This window comes from Mauremys reevesii, linkage group 8, assembly GCF_016161935.1.
Source record: "Mauremys reevesii isolate NIE-2019 linkage group 8, ASM1616193v1, whole genome shotgun sequence".
NCBI lineage: Eukaryota > Metazoa > Chordata > Testudines > Geoemydidae > Mauremys > Mauremys reevesii.
The window spans coordinates 79,725,564-79,740,254 of record NC_052630.1 but is presented as its reverse complement, the minus strand read 5'-3'; the positions used below and the strand labels follow the sequence as shown (position 1 = coordinate 79,740,254).

The window sequence follows — 14,691 nt, the reverse complement described above, 5'->3', positions numbered from 1 at the left end:
TTCTAAACTAACCCAGCTTTTGACTTGCATACTTGAAGCATGAAATGTAAAACTCGAGTGGTTTACAGCTTGCAATATGAAAAGAAAGTAAACTTAGTCACCTAATTCCAGTCATATTTACAGAATGTTTATTTTCACCTGAATAAACACAACAATGTTGGGACCAATTGTTTATTTTTACCTGTCCTTAGTTGATTTCCAAAGACACTGAGCAGCAGAAGTTCCCATTGGGGTTCTGGGTGCTCAGCACATATGAGAAAGAGACCCAAACTTCATATCTGTAAACTAAGCAGATTTGATCTGACTCATTGAGAAGCAATAATCACGGAATGCCACAATGTTATTTTTACAAAGGTGTTTTTCAGAGCAGAATTGCACTTTAAGGGTAGTGCATGGCTCAAAGTCCAGACTTGCCAAGAACAGCCAATGAGTGAGCACTGTACTGGATGAAGTGCTACAGGTGACAATTCTTAGTCAGACCAAGCTAGGTGGAGTTAAAATGTGAACAGATGGGATCATTTCCCAGGTCAGACTTGCTTTCTGCAGGAACTCCTTTAGGTGTTTGTATTAACTGATTTCCCACCACCCAGCGGTTCCTCCCTGCACTGCCCCATGAATAAAGGATAATAAATTAAATTTTATTCCTTTATCGGGTTAACACAGTGCTCTCTAGCAACAGCCAAACTAGCATACAGCACATAACAAAAACCTACTGTTTTACAGTAAATGACTATTCTGATTATTTTACCAATCACATTTCAGGAGGCTTAAAGTTTTATGCCACAGATACAGTTGACTCCAATGGCCTAATTGATGCATTCAGTGGAATTTCATCAGGAAGTGGAAATATTTCTGAACAGTCTATTCAGGTCTGAGTTTCAAATCTTTTTTTCCCCACATTATTAATCAGTTAATGATTAATTAGAGTAATTTTAGTAGTCAGTAATCTTAACTATTGCACTTCCAGTGACTGATCTTAAAATTGAAGTATAAACTGATATTTGGAAATGGCCATAGGAATTTTTGTGGTCTGTTATATTAGCAATTAAATGAAAGTCAGGGAAACAAAGACAAGTAAAATTTCTCATGATTAGCTAATACAAAGGGACTTATAGACAGAGGTAGGCAGAAGTACCACAGAATGTTCAGCTACTCCTGTATGGAATTCTGTAAACAAGTCATCTTGTCTTCCAGAGCATCTTACTTAATACTACAGTCGAACCCATTTATCTCGACCTCGGTTAACTTGCCAATCGTATTAAGTCGACGTTTTAGAAGTGGAACCGCCAAACTCCCTCTTTGTCTTATCGGTTTCTCATCGGTTATGTCGATTCTTTAATCTCGCCGAACCCTAATATCTCGAACACAGAAGAGCGCCGAATTTGCCACTTACCGGTAAACTACTAACTAACTCGGCCGGCGGCCTGCCCTGCCCGCATCCCTCCCGGCCACCCGGCTCCGCCCCGGTCCCGCCTGCCCCGCCCCCGACCCCGTCCCAGCCCCAGCCGCCCAGCTCCCGCCCCCCAGCCCGCTCACGGCCGCCCAGCCCTGCATCCCCAGCCGCGGCCGCCCCAGCCCGGCTCCCGCGTCCCGACCCACTGTGTCCCCAGCCACCCGCTCCCGCGTCCCCAGCCGCCCGGCTTCCGCGTCCTCGCCCGCCGCCCGCCGCCCCGCCGCCCGCCCGCTGGGTCCCGCCGCCGCCCGCCCGCCCCGCTTCCCCGTCCCCGCCCAGCCCCGCTTCCCGGTCCCGCCCGCCCGCCCGGCCCGCATACCCGGTCCCGCTTGCCGCCCGCCCGCCGTCCCGCTTCCCGGTCCCGCCGCCCCGCCCGCCCGGCCCCGCCGCCCCGCCGCCCGCCGCCGCCCGGTCCCGCTTCCCACGCCCGCCCCGCTTCCCGCCCGCCCCGCTTCCCGGTCCCGCTTCGCCGCCCGCCCGCCCGCCTGCCCCGCTTCCCGGTCCGCCGCGCCCGCCCGTCCGCCCGGCCCCGCTTACTCGATCATCGGTTATCTCGACGCTTTTTGGCAAACCCTTAGGCCGGCGACTTAACAGGGTTCAACTGTATTATCAATAAACAAGAAAATACCCTAACTGCTTCTCTTCTACACAATAGATAACATTGCGATTCACAGCATTCCTGGCACTTCTCATGATCTAGCTCAATTCATCAACAATTTTTTCAGAATAATTGAGGCTAGTAGTACTGAGTTTTCCCCTCCTCCTATTTCTATCACAGCTCTTGGGTTGTGCTATCTATAACTTAACAACTCATCCCTCACTTTGTTAAATCTCTGCTATGGACCCAGTTCTGCACTTTATCTGAATCATGCCCAGCAACTAACATAGTGTTCTCCATGGACTACTTAGCTTCTCTGCAAATGTATACAGGTCTTGTTAAAAACATAAAAATAGCCATACTGGGTGAGACCAATGGTCCACCTAACCAGTATCCTGTCTTCCAACAGTGGCCAGCACCAGATGCTTCAGAGGGAATTAATAGAACAGGGCAATTTATCAACTGTTGTCCAGGTCCAGCTTCTGGCAGCCAGACATTTAATGACACCTACATTGTGGAGTTGTATCCCTGCCCATCTTGGCAAGTAGTCATTGATGGACCTATCCTCCATAAATTTATCTAATTCTTTTTGGTACCCAGTTATAATTTTGGCCTTCACAACATCCCCTGGTAACAGGTTCCACAGGTTGACTGTATGTTGTGTGAAGAAGTAGTTCCTTAGGTTTGTTTTAAACCTGCTGAATATTAATTTCATTTAGTGACTCTTGGTTCTTGTGTTATGTGAAGGGGTAAATAACACTTCCTTATTCACTTTCCACACATTGAGATGAGTCCTCTTACCACTAGGGGAACCTCCTTCTGGCCATTCTGGGGATTAGCTCCGGCCAGGTGCTGTGACCTCCTCTGGCCATCTCTCCACCCATCATCTTCTCTCACTCCGAGGTCCCTCTTCCTCCAGGAGCTGAAGCTTCCTCTTTGTGAGTGGACCCTCCTGCCAGGTCACTACTGTCCTCCTTTTCCAGGGTATCAAAGTCTTTCAGGGCAAACTGTTCCAGGCACTCTGATATCCACTGCTGGGTCAGGGACCCTCTGGTCAGCAGTCAAGGTCTGCTCTGTCCTGTACTTTGTTGCTTTTCCCCTAAGACTTCTTACCTTTCTGGCTCCACCTCCTGTTCTCTGGGTTTGCCAGCTGAAACTCCCTCCTCCCAGGGAGTAACTGTAGATTACACTCGATAGTCCCAAACATACCGGCAGGCTGAGGGGAGGGGGTGGGAAGGGGTGGAGTGGAGGCAGGGCCTGTGGCAGAACAAGGGGTTGAGCAGTGAGCACCCCCCAGGCACTTTGGAAAGTTGGCACCTGTAGCTCCAGCCCTGGAGTCAGTGCCTATACAAGGAGCTGCATATTAACTTCTGAAGAGCCACATGTGGCTCTGGAGCCACAGGTTGGCCACACCTGCTCTGATCCCTTGCTCCTCCTCCACGTGCAGCCCAGGCTATTAATTAGCCCATGTGGCCACCTTAACCACATCCAGGCCTGTGTAGGGTGGACATTCCATCACACACAACATTCATGATTTTATAGATCTCTGTCATATCTCCTCTTAGTCATCTCTTTTCTAGGATGAATGGTCCCAGTCTTTTTAGTCCTTCCTCATATGGAAGCTGTTCCATACCCTTAATCAGTTTTGTTATCCTTATTTTTACCTTTTCCAAGTCTAATAGATCTTTTTTGAGATGGAGCTACCATGCAGTATTCAAACTGTGGTCATACCAAGGATTACTATAGTAGCATTATGATATTTTCTGTCTTCTTATCTATGCCTTTCCTAATGATTCCTTTCTGTCTGTCTGTCATTTTTTTTTACCACCGCTGAACATTGAGCAGACATTTTCAGTGAACTATCCATAATGACTCCAAGATCTCTTTCTTGAGTGGTAACAGATAATTTGTATGTACAGTTGGGATTTTGGTTTCCAATGTGAATTATTTTGCATTTATCAACATTGAATTTCATCTGCCATTTTGTTGCCCAGTCACCCAGTTTAGCGAGGCCTGGGCATGAGGTAAAAAGTTTGGGAAGCACTGCTTTACAGTTTCACTGTACTCTGCAAATGGGCATTACCGAAAACGTGCTCAGGGTTTCATCATTCCACTCCCTTCAATGGCTAGTCGAAAAGGCCCTTGTGCTCCTGCTAGTTCCCCATATGTGGAGGCACAGTGGCAGAAGGCTTCTGCCGACTTTGCCCAGCCTTGAGTTCTGCATAGAACAGCAGAGACCTGCTCAGCGTGGTGCCAACAGGCCTGTTACAGCATTAATCCTTCTCTGTTCCCTCTTCCAGCAGTGGGCTAGTAATTCACCAGCCAGTCAAGGTGCCCTCTGAAGAAACAAAATATTGATTTGTTTGCCCCTGTAAGAGGAAAATGAACCACTCTGAAATGACTGGTATGTTAAGTTTATATCTGCTAACTAGCCATAAAACATATTTTCTTTATCTAACAGCTTGAAAGTACAGCTCTGAGTGTCGCCGTCAAGCAGTGGATGAATGGTACAGTGACTGTAGATAGCACTGTGGGAAATGACACCTTCTTTGTAGTTACATGGGATGGAATCACATCTCCACCAGACATTTTACTGAGGGACCCAAAAGGAAAAGAATATAGAACATCAAACTTCACAGTTAGTAATCTAAACCTCCAAACAGCTCGACTGAATATAGCCGGCACTGCAGAGGTAAAGACTAGACGCTTTTATTATCCAAACGTTAACATTTTCATAGACTAAAATGCACCTTCTCTTATTAGAAGTTAAACACAAATCCATAATGGACTGATTTTATCCTTGAGGCAACTCCGTTATCTTGCAATGGAAGTTGGGTATCTAACTGTGCTCCTCCAAATTTATTATTATGCACTATACACATCCCAAGTATACAGATTCCTAAACAAAACACTGAATTCAGGTGAAGTTAAGGATACTCCTAGGAATTCCGTGTATCTGCAGATGCCTGGAATTCCTCTGTCTCACATAGTTTGGTATTTTCCGAAATTTTCCACATAAAAAAGATTTTGCCTAAGAAGTGCTGCCATTCTGCCTCTTGCCCACCAGCGGCCTCTGGTGGGCACAAGGAAGAACTGCAGCACTTCTTAGGCAAAATGTACTTTATGCAGGAAAATACAAAATTCTATGCCCAGTGCTGCAAAATTCCCCCAGGAGTAGAAGTTCACCCTGCCCACAGAGCCAGGTTAGAATAGAGTGGAGCATACAGGACTGCTGGGGGTCACAGACAGGGGATCAGAATGGCTAGTGGGAGGGGGGACAGACTGGGGCATGGGCTCAGGAGCTAGTGGGTGACAGCTTTGCGCATGGGGATGGGGAAGGGGGCTTCAGAGACCCATGAGGATGGGAGGGATGCAGAAACAGGGGCAGATGAGCCTGACTGAATGGGGGAGGCTTGGGGTCAGCCAGGGTCTGCATGGGGAAGGCTTCCCAACTCACTAGCAATCCTCCCCTCACCCCCGAAAAAAAAATCTTTCTCCCACCCACACTCAATACTCTCCAGGTTTACTCCTAGGTTCCTTGCCTCTCCCTCAGCTCCTCTGTTACCCCTGAGTTCCCCAAGCCTTTGCACTGCTTCTGACAGGTGCAGGAAATAGAGTTCTGTATTGTAATTTAAATGAATTACACAACGTTCTGTATTAATATGCCTAGTGAGGAATCTCTTTGTAAAAAAAAAAATTACCAGAATCTTTCTTTTTTGGTCTGTTACAGACATACTTGCTGACAGATATTTTAAAATAAATTACCAAAATAATTGAAACTGGCATGATTATATTGTGTTATTCTGACAAAATATGCAGAATATTGCAGAATTTTCAAATATTGGGTGCAGAATTCTTAAATTTTTGGCACAGAATTCCCCCATGAGTAAAGTATTCATTTCAACATCATAAGGATTCAAGTCCTTCTAAGAATGTGATAATTCTCAAACATCCACCACTAAAACTGAGCAAATTCAGATATAAGGTTAAATTTTAAAAGAAACCAAACATTTGAGAGCATAAAGAATCATGAGTAAGATACCCAAATTACCTTACCTGTGCTCCTGTAGCAATACCCTAACTGCCCTTTGTGCCTCTCCCCTAATCTAAGATAATAATTAGCTAAGGGAAACACAAAGCTGTCCTTAGAATAATGGAGTCTTATATTATATTTTTATATGACATATATTTGATTTGCAGGTGGGAGACTGGTTATATTGGATTCAAAATAACCACACAGATTCTCAAATCATATCAATGATAGTAACCTCTCGAGCAGCATCTATGGATGTGCCTCCAGTGACTGTGAAAGCCCACATGAATAAGTATACAAACAACTTCCCTAATCCAATGGTGATTTATGCAGAAGTTAGTCAAGGATTTTTGCCTGTTCTTGGTGCAACCGTGATGGCCACTGTTGAACCACAGACTGGATCTGCAGTGGAGCTCAAACTCCTTGATGATGGTTCAGGTAATCTTATTACAGATTTCTGTACTGGGGTTTGGAGGTTGGAATCCTTGACTTCCTGCTCCCTGCTTCTGTGGTTGAGATGCCTCAGTCTTTAAGGCAGGCCCTATGTAAATCAATCCCTGAGTAGGGGACATCCCAGCATGAAATCTACGTCCACAGCCCTGGGCTATTTCCTTCTGCTTCCCCTTCAGTTTGGGGCCTGGCCCCTTTAGTCCAAGTTCCTGTGGTGGCTTGTCTCTAGTAGCACCCTCTTGTGGACCTTGGGGGCATCCTGCTGCAGTCTCTGATCTGCAGTCCTAGATCGTTCTAGGCAGGGCAGTCATAAATTTAGTGGGGTCAGAACCACCTCAAGGTGTCTGAGATTTGTTCCCCTGGGTTCCTTTTAGGCCCCCGTGCTCCTAGGCCTCTTTCTCCAGCTCCTTTGGCCAGCAAGACAGTACTTGGTTTCTGGTGGCTGCCTCAGCTGGCAGCCTAGTGAGCCTTCCCTCAGGTAGGGAGGCAGCGAGCTCCTGTCTCTTCACTAGTCAGCCCCAAACCGAGCCAGGCTCCCTCCTTTTCTCTCCCTTCCAGGCCTGACTTTGGCTGAAAGTATAACAAGGCGGGGCTAGCTAGGCCCAAAGGCTCTCTTTAACCCCTTCCATGCTGCTGGGTAGTTTCTCTTCTTCACAACAGTTTTCTTACATTTTGTCTAGAAATTTGTACAATCCCCATTTTGTGGTATGTGTTTTAGAATCTGCCCCTGCATGGTACTTCCAAGCTTATCACTAAGGGTTCAGACATGGCTATGCCATGAGCACAGACTAAGGGGTAGCAAATGAGGGGAGACTGTGACTCTGGTCAGGATGGGAGTAACCTGTGTTGGGTCTAAAGTGGTGGAGCACGTGTGCCCTGACATGCTGATACAGCTACAATGTTGGGTGTGTTAGACAGGAGAAGAGAGAAACTGCACCAAGAAGGATCGTGTGTAGTGGCTATGCAGAGCCTTCTTCCTCTCCTGTACGGTTACCCAGGATGCAAACAGCCAGCATAGGGACAGAAGTGGGTCCTGTGGGTCTGATTCAGCTGTACTCACTGTTTGAACTCATGTATATGTGTATATATAAATACACAGCTACATGTTTTAATGCTACATTGTTTTCTCCAGTTAAATACTTAATGAGCTTATGTCATCACAATGGGACCGATCCTGTTTTCACCTAGGTCCATATCAAAACTCTTACTGATTTCAATAGAAGCAAGAGTAGGCTCAATGTATGTTTATGAAATGAACAGCAACAAATGTCCTTGCTTAACAAAAGATACCTTGTTTGGATATATTTGTATGTCTAGGTGCTGATATTACCAAGAATGATGGAATCTATTCAAAGTACTTTACATCTTTCAATGGAAATGGTAGATACAACTTAAAAGTGCGTGTCCAAGGGAGAAATCAGACTGTCAGACTTGGCCGTAGGCAGAGTCGAGCCTTGTATATACCAGGCTATATAGAAAATGGTAAGAAACATTCACGAAGTAGAAAATACTCTGTGTGTGTGTGTGTGTGTGTGTGTGTGTGTGTGTGTGTGTGTGTGTAATGCATCTTTCAGTTTCAAAGTTATGAAAGTTTAAAATTATCAATTTAATGCATCCACATTTTTTCTGTTCTTCTTTTGGGTTTTCTGGACACATTATTCAGGACTCTTTCCATTAGGCATGTGTGTGCTAAAGTTTTTCAGTTCTAGAAAACAAAGGTATTAATGCTGCTATTAAGATTGTACTGCTTAAGCCTTATCAATCAATGAAGCCTCAGTTAATTATACTTTTACAGTGAGTATGTTATGAGCGTGTTGTGACTTAGTACATTTTTTCCTTTCCCTTATTTCTGCATTTCTATTTTGACCTCAAATCCCCAGGGAAATTAAGTGCAAAAAATACAGTTAATTCATCATTCAAATATAGCTTTATTCTGAAGTGTCTTTGTAAAATGAGCATTGTCGAATTCTACACTCGTGTCTCAATCGCTCCAGAACAAATTTGTGCTAGTTAGAGGTTAGCAACACAGCTGTTCTAATTCCCAGCCTTGCAGACTCAGGTTAGGTTCTGAATATCAAGTTGTGTTCTTTCTGGTTTGTGCATTGTCACCGGGGTCTGCAGGCCAAACGCCATGCTCACATCTATACAACACTATGGCCATTGGTGGGATTGTACAGGTATAACTGGGGACCTACTTTGAAGAGAACAGTTGGCCCTGCAGATGGAACTTGGTTTGGGGAAAAATAGTAACTGACTTTTTGTCATTTAATCTAATTCTAGGTACATAGAGTGGCAGCTCTATTGAGTAAGGACCCCTCTCTAAGCTTGAGCTGTAAGGCACCCAAAAACCTTAGGAAGTTCCAACAGTTAAGATTTGTACCTCACTGTTCACTTGGCTACATTGCACAGTGCAGTATTTCCTACTCCTGTTTTCCTTGTTAAATATAAACCTTACTGTTCTTTTGCCATTACCAAAAAGACCCAGACAAATTGTGCAACATGACTGTAAAAAATATGGTGATAGAAAACTTAGGTTTTGGAATGTCTTGACTTTTGACTGCCTGATTTCTCAACCTTAATGGTGGATTGATGTTAGTTTTTGCATTTCATATCCTCTCTTTCTTGTACATGTGTACACAGACAGATTTTCTGTATTTTTAGAAACTTAGAATATACTGAATTTTAAAAGTCTACATAAAAATTTGTCCAACTTAAACCCAGAAAAGTAAGGAAATGCCTACGAGGTTGTAGTTCTGCTGCTGCCTGCAATAGCTAGGAAGAGATGGGTGGAAGCTACCTTATCACAGCCACTTCCCACTGACACCTGCTTAATACCTTAATCACCCTACCTGATAATAGGCACTGTTGCTACTTTCACCTGCCCTTGAAATCTGATTTGCTTTTGGGGTCTGCCTTAGTTTTGTGCAAGGATTCAGGATCCTGAAGTTCACTTTGTTTTCTGTCTGAGCCTCACTAATTTTTGCACTATGTTTGAATAAGCCAGAGAAAAAAAGTAGGTTAAAAGAGAAGGAATGTGAAATAGAAAGTGTGTTATGATTTGGAGTTTTGTAATATTCAAATAGCATGAGCAATTTTTTTTCTTTTGGGGCAGGTGAAATCAAAATGAATGCACCGAGACCTGAACCTAGTGATGAGGAAATTCAAGCAAAGCTGGGAAGTTTCAACAGAGTTGCAACAGGAGGTTCTTTTGTAGTGGAGAATGTTCCGTCAGGAGGAATTACTGATGTGTTCCCACCCTGTAAAATTACTGACCTTGAGGCTCAGTCTGAAGAAGATAAAATTCACTTGTCTTGGACAGCTCCCGGAAATGACTTGGATGAGGGACAAGGTAAGTTGGAGTTTTCTTTTAGTCATCTGGAAATGATGCAGTATTGTCAGTTATCTGAAATTACATACGATGAGCCAGCCAAGGAGAGGACAAAAGTTATGTCTTTCCCATTGTTATGCTTAAGCAAAGCATGCGAGATCTTTTATAGGGGAGAAGGCAACACGACACATTTATTGAGAATACAGCAGTTAGCATATGCTTTTCAGTCACACACCCCGCCCCCCCATGCACACAGTCCCTCCAGTCGATGTTTATAGTTACCAGTCCAGAGTCTGGTTTAATCTAGTGGGCAGCCAGATTGGTCACAGAGGGGAGCCGGGCTCTGTCGGTTGCAATCCGATGCTCCTGGAATAGTGGCAAGATGAAACCAAAGTCCCCTGGCAAAGCACCCTGTTCTTACAGTCTTCTTTCTCTGTTGAAGTCAATGGATTTTGCTGTGTCAGTTTATGACCAGTTACTCCTTAATTGGTGTTATCTTTTGATGTGAACATTCCAAAACACCTCCGAGAGGGTCATCCTGTGCTGGATTTGATTTAATCAATTGTCTTTAGGGGTGCCAGCCTCCACCTCAGGGTCATCAATCTGCCCTTCCTCAATCATGGATGCATGTTGATGGTTCTCTGGCGTCAATAAGTCTCAATAAGTGTCTTCACTCCTCCTTTCTCAACCATCTGGTTAACAGTGGCCTTCACACCTTATCTTTTCCTGATGCATGCATGCCTCATTCACACAAACAGTCTTTTACAGAGACCTTTGAGAATACAAACAGGAGTATTTTATATCGAGCAAAAAGACATTGTAAATCTAACATCTAACCCTGTTCCCACAGCCTCCCAGTCCCAGGGGTCTCTGCAGCCCCCTTTCCTCCTCCCCAGTCCCAATGCTATCACCCCATTAGCTCCTGAGTCCCTGCCCCAGTCTGTCCCCCCCCCACTAGCTATTCTGAATCCATCTCTGACCTCCCCTCTCCCAGCAGCCTTGTATGCCCCACTCTGTCCTAACCTGGATCCATGGGCAGGGTGCTGTGATGAACTTTTATTCCTGGGGGAATTCTGCAGCACTGGGCATAGAATTTTGTATTTTCCTGCATAAAATACATTTTGCCTAAGGTTTCGGAATGGTAGCCTTGTTAGTCTATAGCAGTAAAAAGAACGAGGAGTACTTGTGGCACCTTAGAGACTAACAAATGTATTTGAGCATAAGCTTGCGTGGGCTAAAGCCCACTTCATCAGATGCATGCAGTGGAAAATACAATAGGAAGATATATATACAGAGAACATGAAAATTGGGTTTTGCTGTACCAACTCTAATGAGACTAATTGATTAAGGTGGTATGGCAACATCTTTCTCTCTCTCTCTCTCTCTATTTCTCGAATCTTCCTACTGTATTTTCCACTGCATGCATCTGATGAAGTGGGTTTTAGCTCACAAAAGCTTATGTTCAAATAAAGTTTAGCCTCTAAGGTGCCACAAGTACTCCTCCTTCATTTTGCCTAAGAAGTGCTGCAGTTTTTCATTGTGCCCACCAGAGGGCAATGTGGTGCCAGAACAGCTGGCATGAAGGCAGCAGGCTGTTTTGGCACCACAGCAGCCTCTGGTGGGAATAACATGGAACTGCAGCACTTGTTAGGCACGTTTTTTATGAGGGAAAATACAAAAGAATGTCAGACAGAGGAATTCCACGTGTTCGCAGATGCACAGAATTCCCCCAGGAGTAATCCTTCTAACTGAGGTTATTCTTCCATTGCTGGCTACTCTAGCTATACAGTTATGACCAGGAGTAGTGCAAAGTAGCCACATAGCAGAACCTAGACCAGTGCTTTGGGGATTTAATGGAGTTGTTGGTTTGTTCCCTGATGAGCTGATTGCCAAAAGCTGTAGGCATGTGTAAAATTTTTAATCTGAAGCTGCTGTCCATGTGATTGTAGGTTGTCTATCTTAACCTTTCTGTGGCTTGTTGTGCTGATGTGCTGACTGTAACATAACAGAGTCATGTGACCTGGTTACAACCTACTTAAAATGTGTATTATAGAGGAGATCTAGCTGTGTCCCCATAAATGGATTAAAGCCTTGGACTGTCCATGGTGTAACTGGGTCCCTGATTTATGTACAGTTGCAGTGTAGACAGGGGCTAAACTGGGGAAGAGTCACTGGTGACTATGTTTTTTATTTAATTTTGCCTTTGTAAGCTAGTATTGGCTGGTTGATATAAAAGTTTTGCATTTCTGCTGTAAAAGTCTCAGGGTTTGGGAATATTACATGTTTCTCATACATTTTTGAAGGATTAAGGGGGACTAACATTAATATCATATTGACCAGGTAATTTATGGGTTACACTGAGGCCTGATCTACACTAGGAAATTTTAGAGAGAAAATCTAGTGGAGGCCAGGCCATAGTGATGGTGAAATTTTGCAGATAGTGTAGGAGCAGGATTTTATAATTGTACTATAAGAATTAATGTATGATTTGATTTCATCCTGCCAGCTGCCCTTTTTGAATAGCAGAAAGGAATGACCCTCTGGGACTATGGGATTCTGTTTCCCATATGCATTACAAATTGGGCCTTTTTTAGTTCTTTGTTTTAAGGTTTAGTTAGTAAGAGACAGGATCTTGTATTGTGTTAAGTTGAAGGCCTGGGCCTCAAAATGAATTGTTTTGGTTATAAAATGTAGCAAGGTTTAACTTGACTGAATAGAAGAGGCTTGGGGTCAGCCAGGATCTGCATGGGTGAGGCTTCCCAACTCCCTAGTAATCTCCCCCCGCAAAAAACCTTCTCCCACCCAACTCCCTGTACGTTCACTTCTAGGCTCCTTCCCTCTCCCTCAGCTCCTCCATTGCCCCTGATTCCCCAAGCTTTTGCACTGCTGCTGACAGGTGCAGGAAATACAGTTCTGTATTGTAATTTAAATGAATTACAAAAAATTCTGTATTAATAAGTCTAGTAAGGAATCTATTTGTAAAACTTTTTTACCAAAATCTTTCATGTTTGGTCTGTATTATTATAGACATACCTGCTGACAGACATTGTAAAATAAATTACCCAAAATATTGAAACTGGAATGATTATCTTGTGTTATTTTGACAAATAAAATATGCAGAATTTTGCAGGATTTTCAAATATTGTGTGCACAATTTTTATTTATTTATTTGGTGCAGAATTCCCCCCAGGAGTATCTAATAAAGATACAAAACTGTTCTACAAATCCTGTGCTATCCTGGCATTTACAGATAGTATGATAGGCATACTAACACACTCTTACTTGTATTCCTCTCTTTTTCCAGCTGACAGATACATAATAAAAATGAGTGAAAGTCTTCTGGACCTAAGAAACACCTTTGAGAATGCTACTTCCGTGAATACCTCCAGTCTAGTACCTAAACCTGCCGGCACCAAAGAATCATTTCAGTTTAAACCAGAAAATGTCACAATAGAAAATGACACTATAATCTACTTTGCAATACGTGCAGTTGATAATGCCTCCCTGACCTCAGAAGTGTCTAATATAGCACAAGTAGCTCTGTTTGTTACTCCAAAGGAATCCTCGCCTGATGGTGCTCCTAATGATGATGCTATCAATGAAGGTATTAGTGTTTTGGCAATAGTGTTAATAGTAGCTGGGTGTGTAGCAGCTGTATTAATAGCTGTAAGTTTAACTGTTTGCATTTTACACAAGAAAAACAGAAGGTGAGGCCCTGAGATCAGAATGTAATGGAATTAATTTTAAGATGAAAGCTCAGTAGGAATCTATCCTAATTTGTTCTGTTTGTGATTTTTAAAATATATAAGGAAAGACTTAAATACTTGTGTAATACTTTTGAAAATTAAGTGAATGGACTAAAATAGATGTGCATTTATGTGTATTTCTGTTTTGCTTTCAATTACTTTATGCTATGTTACAGTACATGTACATAGACAAAATACTGACTTTAAAAGCATGTACTCAGTAGAGTAAGACACAAGTATAAATGACAATCTATCTTGCGATATTTTTGCAACTTTAGGTATTCAGTGCTTTATTTTAAAAAAGTAGCAAAAACAATGTCTTTCTATTTTTGTTTTCCAGTTGCTTAGGTGTCAGGAACGTGAGATTTTATAACACAAATTGATAGATCTGTAATCTATTATGTACAGTAAGTAGGAAACAAATATATATACTTCTATTGGCCCTGAGCCTGCAAATGCTTACGTACATGCACAACTTTACTCATGGGAGGAGAGTTATGCAGGCTTTTAACTATTATCAGGATCAGGGCAATACAGTATCCACAAATGAGCATATGGAAAACACTTTCTTCCTGATATAATCACCAATCACATGTGCAACCTTCCAACTCTAAACTATTAACAAAAGAACAAAAGCAAAATAGTAGAAGAGAAGACAATACATGCCAAATTAGCAGGAATGCCACCTATCACATCATCTGTAGAAGCAATTGCCTGTGGCATCAAGGAGGAAAAACTATTTAAAAAAATGGCTTTTCACTCATCTTTCCCATATCCTGCAAGCCCAACTTGCAACATCGTGCTGTGTGGATGTGACACTGCAGAAATGGGAAAGGATGGGTAATGAAAATATCCATAGTTACATTAGATGGGGTGAAATTATTTTATAAGGGACATAAACCCTCATGCTACAGGTCATCAGCTCATTACTAACAGGGGCTAGGGAGGAACTTTTCCATGGGTTATTATTCCATAATTGTCCATGTGATGCACCATTTTCCTTTTTGTTCACCACTTTTACAAAACTATGATAAATCTTCTACAAACTATGTGAGGTATAATCTGAAATCTCATAAGTTGCTG

At 43.1% G+C, this 14,691-nt stretch overlaps 1 protein-coding gene across 1 annotated transcript in view; it reads left to right on the top strand.

Moving 5' to 3' along the window:
* Window positions 1-13,573, top strand: part of LOC120370874 (calcium-activated chloride channel regulator 1-like) — a 30,562-nt gene extending 16,989 nt beyond the window's left edge. The window contains exons 9-14 of the mRNA XM_039486154.1: window positions 763-869; window positions 4,513-4,743; window positions 6,252-6,522; window positions 7,852-8,016; window positions 9,647-9,883; window positions 13,167-13,573. Of these exons, the coding sequence (XP_039342088.1) occupies window positions 763-869; window positions 4,513-4,743; window positions 6,252-6,522; window positions 7,852-8,016; window positions 9,647-9,883; window positions 13,167-13,573 (1,418 nt within the window). The remainder of the gene's footprint in view (window positions 1-762; window positions 870-4,512; window positions 4,744-6,251; window positions 6,523-7,851; window positions 8,017-9,646; window positions 9,884-13,166) is intronic.
* Window positions 13,574-14,691: the final 1,118 nt, after the last annotated feature.